Below are 14,886 nucleotides of genomic sequence, written 5' to 3' on the forward strand. Positions count from 1 at the left end.
AGCCACTTCTTTGTTCCAAACTACTACTGTGGCTGCCAGTGCGATCAAACATGCACGTGATATAAAGATTTAATGTTTCATTTTCATTCTCGTCGAGTCTGTGATGCTAAAAAACAACCGACACGTCTAGTTTACTCTTTGTATTGAAGGCAGTTTCAGCGTGGAATGACATCGCGCAGACCGTGCTTCAAAACAGGGCATAAACAAGAATTAACTGCATCATGGCTGCGTCAAGCTCACTCTGTGGCACAAGTAGGAAGCATAACTGAGCCTTAATATATTGCGCTGTGCATAAACCTAATGCCAGAGACTTTTCAAGGCTATATATGACAAAAGTAAGCAGGTCAAAAGCTAGCAGTTAAGTGTTACCTTCTTTTTTTAAAAGAAAAACAATACATCCACAAGAGGACATTTCTTTTCTTGCCTGAAAGCACACATTTCCAACCTGCCACAATATGTGTGTGCAGGCCCGTTGCGTTAAGGTACGCAATGTAGGCAGTTGCCTAGGGCCCCCGAGTAGGTGGGGCCCCCAAGGACGACAGGTTATGTACCCAACAGCAATGACGATTTTAAATAGCTTTACAATAAGGCACTGTCATCTGTATGAAGGGCGCTGCTGCGAGGGAAGCAACAGCGCCTCTCTAATACCCCCTGCTCGAGGGGGCCCCCCTCCCAATAGGTTTGCATCAGCGACAACGTGAAAATGTCAATTGCCAAACAGCGCAACGACAATTTAGTCAGTCAAAGTACCCCCAGCTGGAGGGGGCCCCCCTTCCAATTGGTTCAAGCGTCAAAATCCAGCGCAAATACAAACTGGAAATCAAGCGACATAATCTCTCACTGGGTGTTGCGCAGACGCCAGTTCAGCCTACAGTACACTCTACATTTTTGGCTCAAGACAGTTGCTTTTATAATAGGCTACAAGTTAATTTTGAAGACGACACATTACTCTCTGTACTGCCAAACCACCAAACTGTCTCAGGCCAGTTGACATCGCACAGACAGCAAGGTGCTTCATTTAGCCTACACTTTACAGTGTATTGTGTTTTCAAAAACGTCTGTGAAGCATTAATCCACGTGCTGTAACAAGCACTGGGCAAACGTCGATTGTTCAGTAACGCGCATTTTCCCGACACGGAACTGTTTTGGATGTGGACAAACGCAAGAAGAAACGAATGAACAATGCCTATCGGATAACACGAGTCACACAAGTGCGTTGAGTGGGATAGCTAAATTGTAGCACAATAGCCTTTCTTGCTATTACTATGGATTACACCTTGGAATTTGGAACCATGATTGTGGAAACGCGTGGATTACAGAGGTTGGGATACATTCTGGGATAGGCTACATTCTGCGGTCAAGACAACTCAAGGTAAGGGCACCGGGATATTGGTCCCCTATAATTGACACCGTTGTCAACCACGGAGTAACGCAGGTGGTTGTTAACTTGTTCAGTGATCCTTGGTCGCTACAGTAGCCTATTCGTGTTTGCTGCGATATTAGGCAACATTTGGATTGTATTTTCAAGTGCGTGATGGATGCGATACGAAAACCCCCATTGGGTTTCTTGCTTACCAATATCACATCCCCCCAAACCCCCACTGTGCCTGCTCATTCGTTTCTCAGCCTTGAGTTTCTGGACTGTAGGCCTATTGTTTTATGAGTCAATATTTCGTTTTGCACAAATGGAGCACCCTCGGTTAGATTTTAAAAGTGATTGGAAAGATTAGACCATTCTTTATTTGTGCAATGATCATGATTTTCGTGGTAGGGTCAAAAAAAAAAACCTGATTGGGCCATATAGGCCTACTTTCATGTGAGAGGTTAAACAACTGAACAATAATTAGGCTTTATTTAATTAGGCTTTATTTGCCCAGGTCTTTCTTCATAAAGTTTCACAAAATTAACTGTAGGGACTAGTTATCATAATAATTAGATTGCATTTCCTCACAGAAAATGCTGGTGTACACATATATGCTTGCTTTTTAAGCATTCATTGCCCTTCATGCATGTGTTGCCCTAGCCACAACACTGTCTGTAAGGTGACTTGTTTGTTCCTAGGTTTCCATGGATTCTGTGACATTACTGTATGTTGTAATGGTAGGCTATGTGACAATGACTGAAGTGCCATCCAAAAATGGTCTGGCCCATCCGAAACAGAAATTATTGTGCCGTGGCTGCCCCAACAGGGCCCCCCCCCCCCCCCCCCGAAAAAAAAATAGCCTAGGGCCCCGACAACCCCTTTGCCTAGGGCCCCCAAAATCCTAGAAACGGGCCTGTGTGTGTGTGTGTGCGTGTGCGTGTGCGTGTGCATGTGTGCGCGCGCGGGCGCTCGCGCGCGCGCGCGCGTGTGTGTGTGTGTGTGAGAGAGAGAGAGAGAGAGAGAGAGAGAGACAGACAGACAGAGACAGAGAGAGACAGCATGACATTTGTGTAGTGTGTAGTGGTCCACGATATGACAAATGTATTTGTTGTGACAGGGTGAAACAGAAAACTTAATTATCGTAACCCTCATTTTTGTAAATCCGTAATCTCTTGCATAGTGTTAATGACTTTTAACATAATATGAACATCCCCAGTCATGTTTATTTGTTGTCCCTATGCCCCTAGTTCAGGCGTATTCAAACCTACCAACATATTTTTGGCTTCTCCACACAAGTTCAAACCAAGATCAGACCAAGTCACACCATCATAACAGTCCTACTTTCAGAAATGACAAACCAACGGTTTTATGCTCACACAAAACCCACCACCCAAAGTCATAGAAAAAGGGCAAATTTATTTAAAGCACTTTGTACCCTACATAGAAAAATATGATTGATTTAAGTCAACAATAATAAATATAGTGCCTGTGGTCTTGCAGGCCCCATCGTTGCGAACAGCAGTACAATCAATATCCAGTTTCACAATACAGCAAAGGCACTAGCATTTACCGCAGATCTGCACAGTCCACTGGGAGGAAGGAATACATGTGGTGAGGATTGGAAAGGGTTAACTGAGGCTGAGATGGGAGCCCATATAGTACATATCGAATGGTAACTAAAGAATAGTATTACATTATCTGTGTGTACCGTACATAATAGATCTTGGGCTGTACATATGGTATTCAGCCACTACATTAGATATACTGGGGTTTGTCCCTTTATAAACCGTCTTTGACATGGTGAAATCATAGCTGTGAACAGATCTGCATTGCCGGGATAGACTGAGGTGGTGTAATGTAATGTGTGTAAATGGGGAAATACGCTGGAGAACATGGCACACTTTGTCAGATTTGAACTTGGCACATACTTGGCCGTTAGGGAATTTGCTGATTTTTCAATAGCTCCTCCATTCACACTGATTTTCATATAGAGATAATTTAACATTTAAGAATTCTTATACAAGTCCATAATTATGTGGTCCCAACTAAACTTTCCCAACCCCAAAAGCTGTGTGTTTACACATCGCTCTGGACAGTCTGAGATGTTAACAAGTGTGCCAGACATTGCCATGACATGTGACCCCCACAAGGCGGAATGACGGGAGGAGGAAAGCAGCTATGACAGACTTACATACGCATAGTCAGTAAGCAGTACTGGGGTGTAGGGTAGAGATGGGAGCTAAAGCATGCCTTGATATGCAACACAGCGATGCCAGTTAGTGAATTACAGTAATTAATATTGATGTGCCCAGATGGAAAGACATGCCAGTTTTACTGAGCAGTAAAATGAACCACCAGCATTCTTTAAGTCTTATCAGGAAAACCTCGCCAAGCATTGCTTTTTCTAAAAGATTCATTTTCTCTGAATGGGGTTTAAAATGTAGAAATAAAAGGAAAAGGGGTAATTTTTCTCAAGTACCACATAAATTAAAACATATTTTTTGTTTAAGATCATGTACATCCAAAACGAAACCGATTACGGCTTTAAATATTTTTTAACAAAATCTTCGGAAAGTAAGGCTTGAACATTTCTGCTGTCTCACTGGCCTTCTTCAATCTGAAAGTCCACCGATACAGTTTGAGGAAACAGCTTTCCATTTGACCACTTCGTCATACATACAGTATGATCTGCCACATTGCCTGATAACGTTTCCATCATCATATCCCATTGGCTTAAGAGTCTTTGTCCATGGAAATGACCTGCTTGATTGTCAGTCATGTTTCATCTTGATTGAATCCATTGTCTCCTTCTTCAATAGAAAGCAGTTGACCACACATAGTGTTAATCCTCGTGATATAGTGTATATAGTATATATAACTCATTGACCGCTGCTTTAAAAATAAAAGCATATAGTTGTCCTTGTACGAGTTATGTCCAATAATGTGATTTTTAGGGCATGGTACGGTTGCATGATTTCCATCAACATTATCTTCAAACTTTGTCGATAAAAACATTAACATGACTTACACTTACAACCTGTAAATGTATCACCTCATCATTGACTGGAGTTGCAGACTCTAACCAGTCAACAGAGTCCCATGACATGCCAGGGCGTCAGTCTATCTTGGGACTCAGGAGCAGCATTGGGAGCCAGGAACCCTCTGGGACTGGCCATTTTGTGCCCCTTTTATTCTGCGAGGTACATCCAGGGTGGGTTTGGGTTAGGCCGGGGGTTTTAGATGTTCCTCTGGGCTGTGAGGTACTTAAGCGCAGCAGAGCCGTACTTTCTGGAGAGGTCCTGATGGAACTCCTCCTTGAGTGTGTTCAGACAGTAGCGATAGCTTGGACTGGATCGGAACTTTGAAATGTCAAAGCTTGGTGCGTGGGGCATGTGGATCATGAAGGCATTTGGTAGCACGACCAAGTCGTATTCCTGTTACGAGGAAGAAAAAAACAAGGTGAAATACTATTGCTTAATGATATTATCATACAGGAGCAAGCTGTAACATCTGCGCTAATGTTAAGTGTTTCAGACATTAGTCGTCATTACCTGGGCATCAAGCTCCATAATGTGTGATACTTTGTTCCAGCCAAAGCCCACAAATCTCTGATCATACTCCGGACAGTCTTTTCGGACCACCACGTAGGGCTCAAAGTCTGGTTCCCAGTCCACCTTATACGGCGTGGTGGCAGTCCGCCATTTGGCATAGTTAGTCGGAGCATGGCCTTTGGTCCAAACGTGGTACCTGCCACGGATGAAAGAGAAGGCAAGTCAGCTTGTAATATATTCACTTAGGTCAAATTAAAAAGAACACTCCGGGATAAAAGTAGAGCCCATTCAATAGCTGCGCCCGACTCTAATCCAGTTTTTGACTTTATGGGTAATTCATTTTAAAATGTAAATTAAATCGAGGGAGAATTTTTACTCACACAGTAACACATTAAAAGCTATATTGCAGGACTTAATAACACTCTAAAAAAGCTGGAGCAGGATGTGAGGGAACAAAGGAATGAAGTAATACACTATAAAAGAAATAAATTAGAGTTGTCCCCTTAGTTAAAATGAAGAAGGTCACCCCGCTGTACCTGAAGGTGTAGAGAGTCCCCATGTCCAGCATGGAGAGCAGCTCAGCTTTGGATTTGGGGAAGGAGAGGCGATAGCGCAGGGTCTCAAAGGCCGGCACCACCAGAGCCTTCTTAGTGTTGCCCATGTCCAACTGAACGATAGATTTTCTATTTTGAAAAAATGACAAAAAAAAGTTTTAAGTTATCCATGACATTCATGCAAATGATGGTGTTTCTTGTATTGTACATGCAATGATATTGAGATATGTGTGTAGTTGGAAAATCTGAGCAAAACAATATTTCATCGATGTGATTTTCCCATGTTATCATCCAGTAGCCTGTTACTGCACATAACATGCACATAACTCATCAGCTGCACATAGCATGCACATAACACATCAGCTGCACATAGCATGCACATAACACATCAAAAACTACAAACTGCTCACCTGAGGTATTCATAGAGGCCATACATCGGCAAGAAGTCCACATCGGTCAGGAACACATAGGGCGTGTTGGCGTTCCGCAGAGCCACGTTGCGGACCAGGTTCACTGGGTAGAACTGGCCCTCTTTGTAGACGATGTGGTAGCCGATGTTCTTGCGGCTCTTGAGCACCTCCGAGGCCTGAGCGTAGCGCAGGAACTGCTGGGCCTCGGCGTCGGACATGTAGAGCGCCAGACTAATGGGGCCCTCCCAGTGCTTGCAGATGGCCTCCAGCATCTGAAGTCTGCCAAAAGCCAAGCCAACAAGAATCACAGGGATTTAATGTGCATCGTGATTGCGGTGACTGGATGTATTCTTTTTGATATTGCGTTAAATTACGCTACACTAAATTATGCATCCCACTTCCCTCACAATCTTAAATTAAGGTTTATTGCATCAATGTTGGCTTATTGCTCCTGGTTATGGGTGATATGATATATTAATTACCTGTCCATGGAAAGCTGGGCGACTAGAGTAACGTCTGTGTTATCGGTGGTTGGTGTGTACTCATACTGCAGGAAGTAGAGGTGAACTCGGTGCAAGGTGATTCGCTCTCGTCTGAACTCATAGCACTGGTCATCCTCATCAAGCTCCTCCAGAGCTCCCTGTAGCTGGATACAGAATGAATAGACCATTCAGGCAAACATCAGCAAGATGTCATAGATGTGTAGGCGTAGAAATCAGAGAAATGTCTGGGTAACTTTACTGTGAGGTATATTGCTTGCTTTGTATTGATTGCATTGCTTTACAAACAAGCTGAATTTTAGTCTTAGGATCAAGCATAGGTGCATCCCCACTTTTAGGCTCCCTAAATGAGGCTTTCTCAACTTTAAGAGCAGACAAAGGAGTGGAGTGCAGCAGCAGTAACATTGTTAAGAAATATGGAATGAAGAAAAAAAGGCACCACCACTTTAAAACTCGTTCCGGCCTTTGGGATCAAGTCAAGTTATTTTAATGTTATTTTGAAGAACCTCAGGTGATATTAAAAAAGAGTGAATCTGGTGTGTAATGTAGGTAATGTGCATGTTACCTGTGTACTTTCAGAGCTGGCTTGGCTGGGGCAACCGAAGAGCTCTCGGCGGAGCAGATTCCCATCGTACTCGAGGAACGTCAAGTAGAGGTTGCGGAAAAACTCCACGTGCTTGTTCTTCACACGCAGCTTCTTGGGGGAGTTCCAATGGATCACCTGGCAGATCAAATGAAATATTTATTAACCAAACGATCACCAGAGACTAAACCATGATAATAACAGCAAAACATGAAAACGTAAATAAAAACAAAAAGTTTTCCCCCTTGAAAACCCAAACAGAGTAAACAGTTTGAAAAGCACCCTCTGAAAAAAAAAACGTCTTTGATCTATACAGGACTTCACAAGACTGAGATCTGCTTGTTACCTTCAGATCCGACACCTCGGTGTAGCACTGCTCGGAGCGCGTGTGGTCTGACAGCTGGACGTTCCAGAAGCAGGGCAGCTGGTGCACCAGAACAGGGTTCTGCTTTATGAATGCATTAAAGATGTCCTGTGGGACACAGAGAGAGAGAGAGAGAGAGAGAGAGAGAGAGAGAGAGAGAGAGAGAGAGAGAGAGAGACAGAGACAGAGACAGAGTCAGAGAGAGAAAAGAGAGTTTAAAAAATGAAACACTCCTCAGATGTTTTTCAACAAGGCTGACATGAGGTATCTACAGATGTTTCAAGTGCACTGCACACTGAGGCAAAGCCAAGCCAGTCTAAATATAAACATGCTAAGAATAAATATACTGTAATGATTTGAGTGTGTGTGTGTGTGTGTGTGTGTGTGTGTGTGTGTGTGTGTGTGTGTGTGTGTGTGTGTGTGTGTGCACGTATATGTGTGTTCAGTGCTTTATTAAAATGCACGACCCCCTTCAAAACAGCAGGCCTTATGTGACAGATCAGTGTGAGTAATCCGGGATTAATGGTGGCGGTTCTGTCTTGTATCTGACCTGGTCGGCTAGCGAGGTGGAGAGCATGTTCATTAGCTCTCGCTCGGCCGTCAGCCGCCACATCTGCTCCCAGCCCATACGCCGCAGCTTCTCCAAGTACAGCAGGATGACCCCTGTGGCAAATAAGCACAGAATAATGTGAATATTAAAAACCCCAGTGCAGTCTTTTTTTATGTCATTATGCACGACGTCAGGTGCATAACTTGCGACAGACTAATGTTTCAATGAAATGAAAGAAGCATCTTCCTCAGAGTTCATTGAAGAATGCAAATTGAGAGGGACATAAACTACAGTACATAGACCAAAACTACGTACTCTAAACTACATACACTAAACTACATACACTGACATCCATTTGACCAACGGGAAAATCAGCAGGCTAATACGTCATTAGTTTGGAGGTTTCTTGCGGGCAAACCTTAAAAAACGCCACCCATGTAGGCTAATTGTTTAATCAGAATTTACCTACATAGCTTTCAGACTATATAATATGATGGTAGGAACTTACTTACTGCCTCCTGTAGCAAGCAGACACAGAATACCAATCGTACATTTATTGTCTGTGTCAGTCATTCAGCCCATACCAATCACCGCTGCCTGCCGTGCTGAGAGAGCTGACATAACACTTTCTCAAGGACACTCTGTCACCTCTAGATACAGAATGGGCTGCCACAGCATTTACAACACAGGATGATGTACAGATCCTTTGTATCAAATCCCACAAAAGGTGTCTGAATGTACATTGCGAGCACACCATGTTCGCACATTGCACATACTGACGTCAATGGCCAACATCTCTTTTGTTACTCCGAAGGCCACTGCGAGGGAGGTTGGGACTGCAAAGCCAGCCACTGACCTGTGTTGAAGCCTCTTCCGAGCGCTGGCCATGGCTTGTGGTTCTTCCACAGGTTACCCAGGTACCAATCACTCTGGTTCTCCACCAGGCCTATCACTTGCTTCTCTGAAATGGTTGACATCAATGGTTTAGGATAATCACATAACATATGAGCAATAATTAATGTTAGCATGACTATGACACTTAAAGATGATAAGACAGCATAGTTTCATATTGCTAGCAGCAGTGTCATGAAAGCATGTGCGGTCGTTATAGAAACGGAATAATTGTCACTTGTGTTGGAAATAGAAAATTGTTGGGAAATAGTTTTGACTTGTGTTGCAGACCTGTGAACTTCTTGAAGATGGCCCACAGCTCAGCTATATCGGTGGCAAAGGTGATGTCTGTATCCAGGACGATGACTTTGGAGAGGTCAGACGGCAGGGCTTTGGTAAGGGTCAGCTTCATTAGGCCGTAAATTCCTGAATAGTGTTTGTTTGGTATCCATGACACCTCAGACTACAGAGAAGACAGAGAGAGGGGAGAGATAAAGGGAGAGAGAGAGAGAGAGAGAGAGAGAGAGAGAGAGAGAGAGAGAGAGAGAGAGAGAGAAAGAAAGAAAGAAAGAAAGAGAGAAAGAGAGAAAGAAAGAGAAAGAAAGAAAGACAAATAAAGAAAAAACAACGAGAAAAATTGTGAGAGAGAATATAAAGAGAATCGATTAATCCACATTTCAGACTAAGGAGAATGTAGAGAGAAAACAAAGCAACCACCAATAAAGATGGAAAGAGGCTAAATGAAAATCAAAGCCTCGTTGCGGTAATAATATGAGGCAATATTTCCGAAAGAAATTAAATTTGAGAAAAGGAGATTTATTTCTGTTAACTTTCAATGCTATTATAAACAGGAAGTGGTAGCATTTGGCTCCTGTGTGAGTAATCTAGGACCGTAAAAATGCTATTGATGGAAATAGGCGCGCAGCCAACCAAATCACAGCCACACACTCGCGCAACCCTGGCAGCTCATCCAAAGCACATAACACATGCAATTAAACCGTAAGACTGGCAGTTAAATTCTTCTGAGATTTAATGGAGAAAACAGTTTTACCGGTGCTGTAGATACTTGGCTCATAATATGATATAAAGCGATTCATCACACCTCTTCTCCCGATCTACGCTTCCGCAGAGAGCACTAATTCATTCTCCAACTGTTACACCGGCTTGACATTGTTTGAGAAGTGAACTTGCGCTATGTTTAGTTTGGCTAGACAGGACTGGTGTTTGTGTTTCCTTCCTCTTGACGAGGAGGCGCCAAGTATGTGTGCCTATAAAGTTGGGCATGACCTTTACCAAGGGCTTTGCAACGGGGGCGTGAGGACTCAGTGACATTGGCACCTGCTGGTCAGTGGTATGCTTTGAAGTGGGAAGCCTACGGGAGGCAGTGCAACAACAGCAGTGTGCTGTGTGTGTGTGTGTGTGTGTGTGTGTGTGTGTGTGTGTGTGTGTGTGTGTGTGTGTGTGTGTGTGTGTGTGTGTGTGTGTGTGTGTGCGTGTGCGCGTGTGTGTGCGCGTGCGTGTGTGCGTGCGAGCGTGTGTTGTATGCTTCTGTGTGTGTCAATAGCATTTCAAGTTTTAATAAGGTAACTGCTGAACTACTTTCAGAAACAAAACTTCCATTGGTAGAAATAAGCAGCCCTAGCAGTGTCTGTATGTGTTTTGTGTGCGTGTGCGTGTGTTAGTGTGTGTGTGTGTGTGTGTGTGTGTGTGTGTGTGTCCAGCTGAGGCATGCTTACCTTGAGCTCATCAGCATCATAGAAGCTGACTTGCACAGATGGAACCATCCAGGACTGGAACAAGGAGCTCAGAATCTGATTGGCCACTGTGTCTGTGATGAAATGAAAGTGCAAAGGGTTCCTCCTACAAAGAGAAACAAGGGCACAAGAGGAGAACTATAAGCAGATCTATAAAAGCAACTGGACCGGAAGATAATGATGCGTGGGCATGTGGGCAACGGATGAAATATGTAACACGGCTATGTAATATGTAGGACATGTGCCGAGAGCTATGTATGTGGCCCATCTCACCTATGGAACAGGATGGACTTGACAAGGGTGACTACATCTCGACTGGCATTGTGTCCCGCACACACGCACGCTACATGGATCAGCTGCAGGTGGAAAAAGAAGGGAGAAAAAAAGTAGAGGAAAGAAATCAACCTTTTGACAATACCACTGGGCGCTTTAAACAACCTGAATTTAGCAAAGAATGACTAACACCGTCTCTTCAACCATTTTTTTTCCCCAACTTGGCATAATTTCCCGCAAGCCATGTAATAATGATGTTGATGTCTGACTCACTGCTGTTCGTACTGGAGAGCAGGGAAAAATAAAGAACTACAGCGCCCAGGAGCACTCACTCACTCACTCACTCACTCACTCACTCACTCACTCACTCACTCACTCACTCACTCACTCACTCACTCACTCACTCACTCACTCCTCAACCGTGGGCGTCTGCACTCACTCACTATGATTATAATTTCTACATCTAATCTTAATATCATACTATGCAGCATGTAAGTATTGAAGATGGAATGTATATGCGTCACGTGAGTAAAGTGCGATATGGGTAATTTTCAAAAGTATGTGTAATTTGAAATATATATATTTTTGGGGGGCTTTCATGCCTTTATTTGACAGGACAGTTGAAGATGGTGACAGGAAGCGAATGGGACAGAGAGACCGGGGAGGATAAGGAAATGACCCTGGCCGGACTCGAACCAGGGTCCCCGTGGGCATGCAAGCCCAAATGTGGGGGGCTTAGCGCAAAAAGTATGTGTCATTTAACAATTGTACAGTGCTTTTACTTGTGCTTATGAATCTTACTTTTTCAAACGTATGAATCAGTGTGTAAGTTTCGTATATTTCATGGGACCCCCAAGGAGTGATCAATCCCTTACCTCACACTTCTCCACCGTGGGCGTCCGCACGCACTCGCTGTGATTAGCCCTCTCCTCCGCCGTGTTCTCCACGTCCTCCGGCCCCGTGTCGGCTGAGGCCACCCACTGTTGGTTCCCATAGTTACCCTCCGGCCCCTGCACTGCTGCTGCGACGGCGGCTACAGCCCCCAGGCGCGTTTGCTGCTGCTGCGGCTGCTGCTGTTGCTGCTGCTGTGACTGACTCAGTTGCAGGCGTATCTGCCGGTTCTCCTCCTCCACCTCTCGCACCCGCGACTCCAGCACCTCCCGCTCCAGCAGACGGGCCTCCGTGGACTCCACCAGGCAGGGGGACAGGAGCAGGGCACGCCCATCTGGACAAGACATGAGACACGACAGGGGGTCTTTAATGGTCTTTTATCTGAGAGACTGGATTAGAAACAATACCCCAAGAATCTCTCATTTCATCTTGGAGTGAAACAGAGCAAGCACATGTTAGCTGGGAACAGCAAATCCGCACCACAAGAGAAGTGGTCCTTAAGCAGCTTTCTGTTATGGTGTGACATAAGCACAATATCCACCGGCACCGCACGAGAACAAAACAGAGGTGGTCTTTAACACCCAAGTTTCTATTACGGAGTGACAGAATACAACAATTGACATGCAAAGCACACTCATCTGCACCATGACAGAGAACAAGAGAGGTGGTCTTTAAAAATCAGCTTTCATTTACGGTGTGACATAAGCACTATATCTGTCTGGACAACAAGGGAAGGAAGGAGAGGTGGTCTCAATCAGCTTTCTATTATGGACTGACACACAGTAAGCCCCTATGCTCATCTGCAATATAAGAGAGGACTGGAGAGTTGGTCTTTCCTATGGAGTGACATAAGCAATATGCCCACTATGCTCATGTGTAACACAAAGGACAAGAGAGGTGGTCTTCAGTCCTCTATCTACAGGTTTCTATTATGGAATGACATAAGCAATATGTCATGCAGGGAGCGCCCACCTGCAACACAATATGAGATGTGCTTTATAGTTGTGCTACGCCACTATGCTGCTACACACTAGCTCTATTCCTTCTTTATCATGCATGGCAAATGTGTGTCTGCAGTTTGTGCCAATATGCAGATTCACATCTAAAACACTTAAGGACATTTTTCAGAGAACATTTGTTTGCTGCCCACACAGAAAACAAATCCGTAAAAACACCCTGTCTCTGTAGACAGCTAATACTCCGAACAAACCCAGACAGCGGGGGCAGATAGCACCCCCAAACCATAGCTAGAGGAAGGAGAAAGGGCTCTGACTAGTTCTCTGTTTTTGTTTTTGGTTGATTACACACATTACTGACAACCGATTTCCTGAATATCTGAAATCTTTATGCTTCTACCGTAATATAAGAATACTCAGAGCACAGAGATGTTGGATTTTAAGAGTAAATTCCCAATTATATGACACAGTGAGTATGTATGAAAGTAAATAATGCTGTATTAAATCAAATTTTGAACAATAAAGATAAGAGAGAAGCATGAGTAGGCTGAGGGGAAAACATGAGTCGCTTGTTTGTGGTTGGTTTTCAACCATTCTCAATTTTTTTGTACTCAGCCTGTTCTTCGTCCTTTAACACACATATAAATAGCCACATGCATACAGCCAGTGTCAATATGAGCTCCCCATCGGGTTTAGCTCCTTTTTGCTACTGGGCATGCACGCATGCGCACCACCACACCTTTTCCAGATGATAGCCCATCGAGATTAGCTACTGAACAGCTGATTTTCAGTTTACAAGCTCGAGATACCAATTTCACCTCCGTTATCACGTCCAACATAATAAATAAATAACCCGGCCGTAGCCTTTAGCGCCAAGTTACTGAAACGTCACCACGGAAGGAAAACCAAGGTATGCTATCTTGATGAGGCAGCGTAAATCGATAGACGCCACTGTGGAGTTAGGTTACTGGTAGCTCATTTTGATGAAGCAGACCATCTCGACAGACCACTGGCATATGTGTTAAAGCACAGTGTTAAAAGGCCAGTGCTCTCTCATTATCGCCTGGTGCGTGAACCTTTGGGAATGTTCACACCTAACTTTGACGCAAAGAGGCTTCAGGGTGGAGATGTTTGACTGTGTGCAATCTGACTGATCTTGATTTTCTTCATCCTGTCTGAAATTCATATCTATCCCACGGATAATTGAAATCTTACAATGCACACAAGTACCCGGGGACAGCTGCTTTATGTATTTTTCGCCAAACAACACAGCGGAAATGGAAAAGTTAAAATTTTAATTTGCAAGAAAAATCAAGTGAAACGAGCACTTATACTCTCATACCAATATATTATTCAGTAAATAGACAGTAAAGAAACACTAATTCAACCTACGCTTACTGAATTTCTTCCCACTGTCAAGGAGGAGATATTTCAGGTATGCGTACACTAATTTTAGTCTACATGCAATACGGCTGCCAGTCTTGCATCCCTCCCGGGGTTTGCAAACGCTGAGCAGCCCATCTCCCAAAGCACATTTCCCGCCCTCTGCCCCCTGTTTACACTTAACCAGCAGCTGATGTGTTTGAGTGTGTGTGCGTGCGTGCGTGCGTGCGTCATCTTCAATAAAAAACACTCTCCTTCTTCCTGGCACTACATGCTATTATGAAGTCAAGTGTTTCCTATGGTCAGCAGCACTGAAAAGAGATTGATTTTTCTTTCTTTTCCAGGCTAACGCCAACAATCCGCTTATAGATGAGAGGTAGTTCCGGCGAACGCGGTGCACTGGGACTGGATGAAGAGTGAGGTGTGTGAGAGGGATGCTGCTGAGGCACACATCCACATCACCACGTCCGTGTTTCTTTTTTTTCTTTTTATCTTCATTTTTTTTGGTCCTTTTGACTTTATTTATCACAGGACAGTGAAGGTGGTGACAGGAAGCGAGTGGGGAGAGAGAGATGGTGAAGGGCCGTCAAAGGACCCGGGTCGGGAATCGAACCCGAGTCAGCCGCATGGTAAACGGCCACGGCAGGGGCACCACGGTTTCATCACGGCCGACTGAGTTGAGTAAAAAAGGAGAAGTATAAGAATAGGAGTGCGGATTATTGAACGGTGGATGGATGTCCCTGCTGGGTGCAGCGGTAAAGCCACGATTAGGACGGGATAAGACAGGACTGACAGATTACACAGCTGTGATTATTATGCCCTGATCTCCTACGCTCTCGCGGTTGTTTGCTGTTGAAATAATA

General features: G+C 44.2%; 1 protein-coding gene across 3 annotated transcripts in view; it reads right to left on the bottom strand.

The window, feature by feature from the left end:
* Window positions 1-2,469: 2,469 nt before the first annotated feature.
* large2 (LARGE xylosyl- and glucuronyltransferase 2) overlaps window positions 2,470-14,886 on the bottom strand; it is a 104,665-nt gene continuing 92,248 nt past the window's right edge. For all 3 annotated transcript variants that reach the window (XM_063189116.1, XM_063189115.1, XM_063189117.1), the window contains 13 exons: window positions 11,669-12,018; window positions 10,794-10,876; window positions 10,503-10,626; window positions 9,058-9,229; window positions 8,732-8,836; window positions 7,876-7,988; window positions 7,308-7,433; window positions 6,944-7,099; window positions 6,361-6,524; window positions 5,879-6,157; window positions 5,451-5,597; window positions 4,915-5,110; window positions 2,470-4,797 (listed from right to left, as the gene is read on the bottom strand). In XM_063189116.1, the coding sequence (XP_063045186.1) occupies window positions 4,600-4,797; window positions 4,915-5,110; window positions 5,451-5,597; window positions 5,879-6,157; window positions 6,361-6,524; window positions 6,944-7,099; window positions 7,308-7,433; window positions 7,876-7,988; window positions 8,732-8,836; window positions 9,058-9,229; window positions 10,503-10,626; window positions 10,794-10,876; window positions 11,669-12,018 (2,213 nt within the window). In that variant the 3' untranslated portion in view covers window positions 2,470-4,599. The remainder of the gene's footprint in view (window positions 4,798-4,914; window positions 5,111-5,450; window positions 5,598-5,878; window positions 6,158-6,360; window positions 6,525-6,943; window positions 7,100-7,307; window positions 7,434-7,875; window positions 7,989-8,731; window positions 8,837-9,057; window positions 9,230-10,502; window positions 10,627-10,793; window positions 10,877-11,668; window positions 12,019-14,886) is intronic.

The sequence above is a fragment of the Engraulis encrasicolus genome, chromosome 22 (assembly GCF_034702125.1).
Source record: "Engraulis encrasicolus isolate BLACKSEA-1 chromosome 22, IST_EnEncr_1.0, whole genome shotgun sequence".
Taxonomy (NCBI): domain Eukaryota; kingdom Metazoa; phylum Chordata; class Actinopteri; order Clupeiformes; family Engraulidae; genus Engraulis; species Engraulis encrasicolus.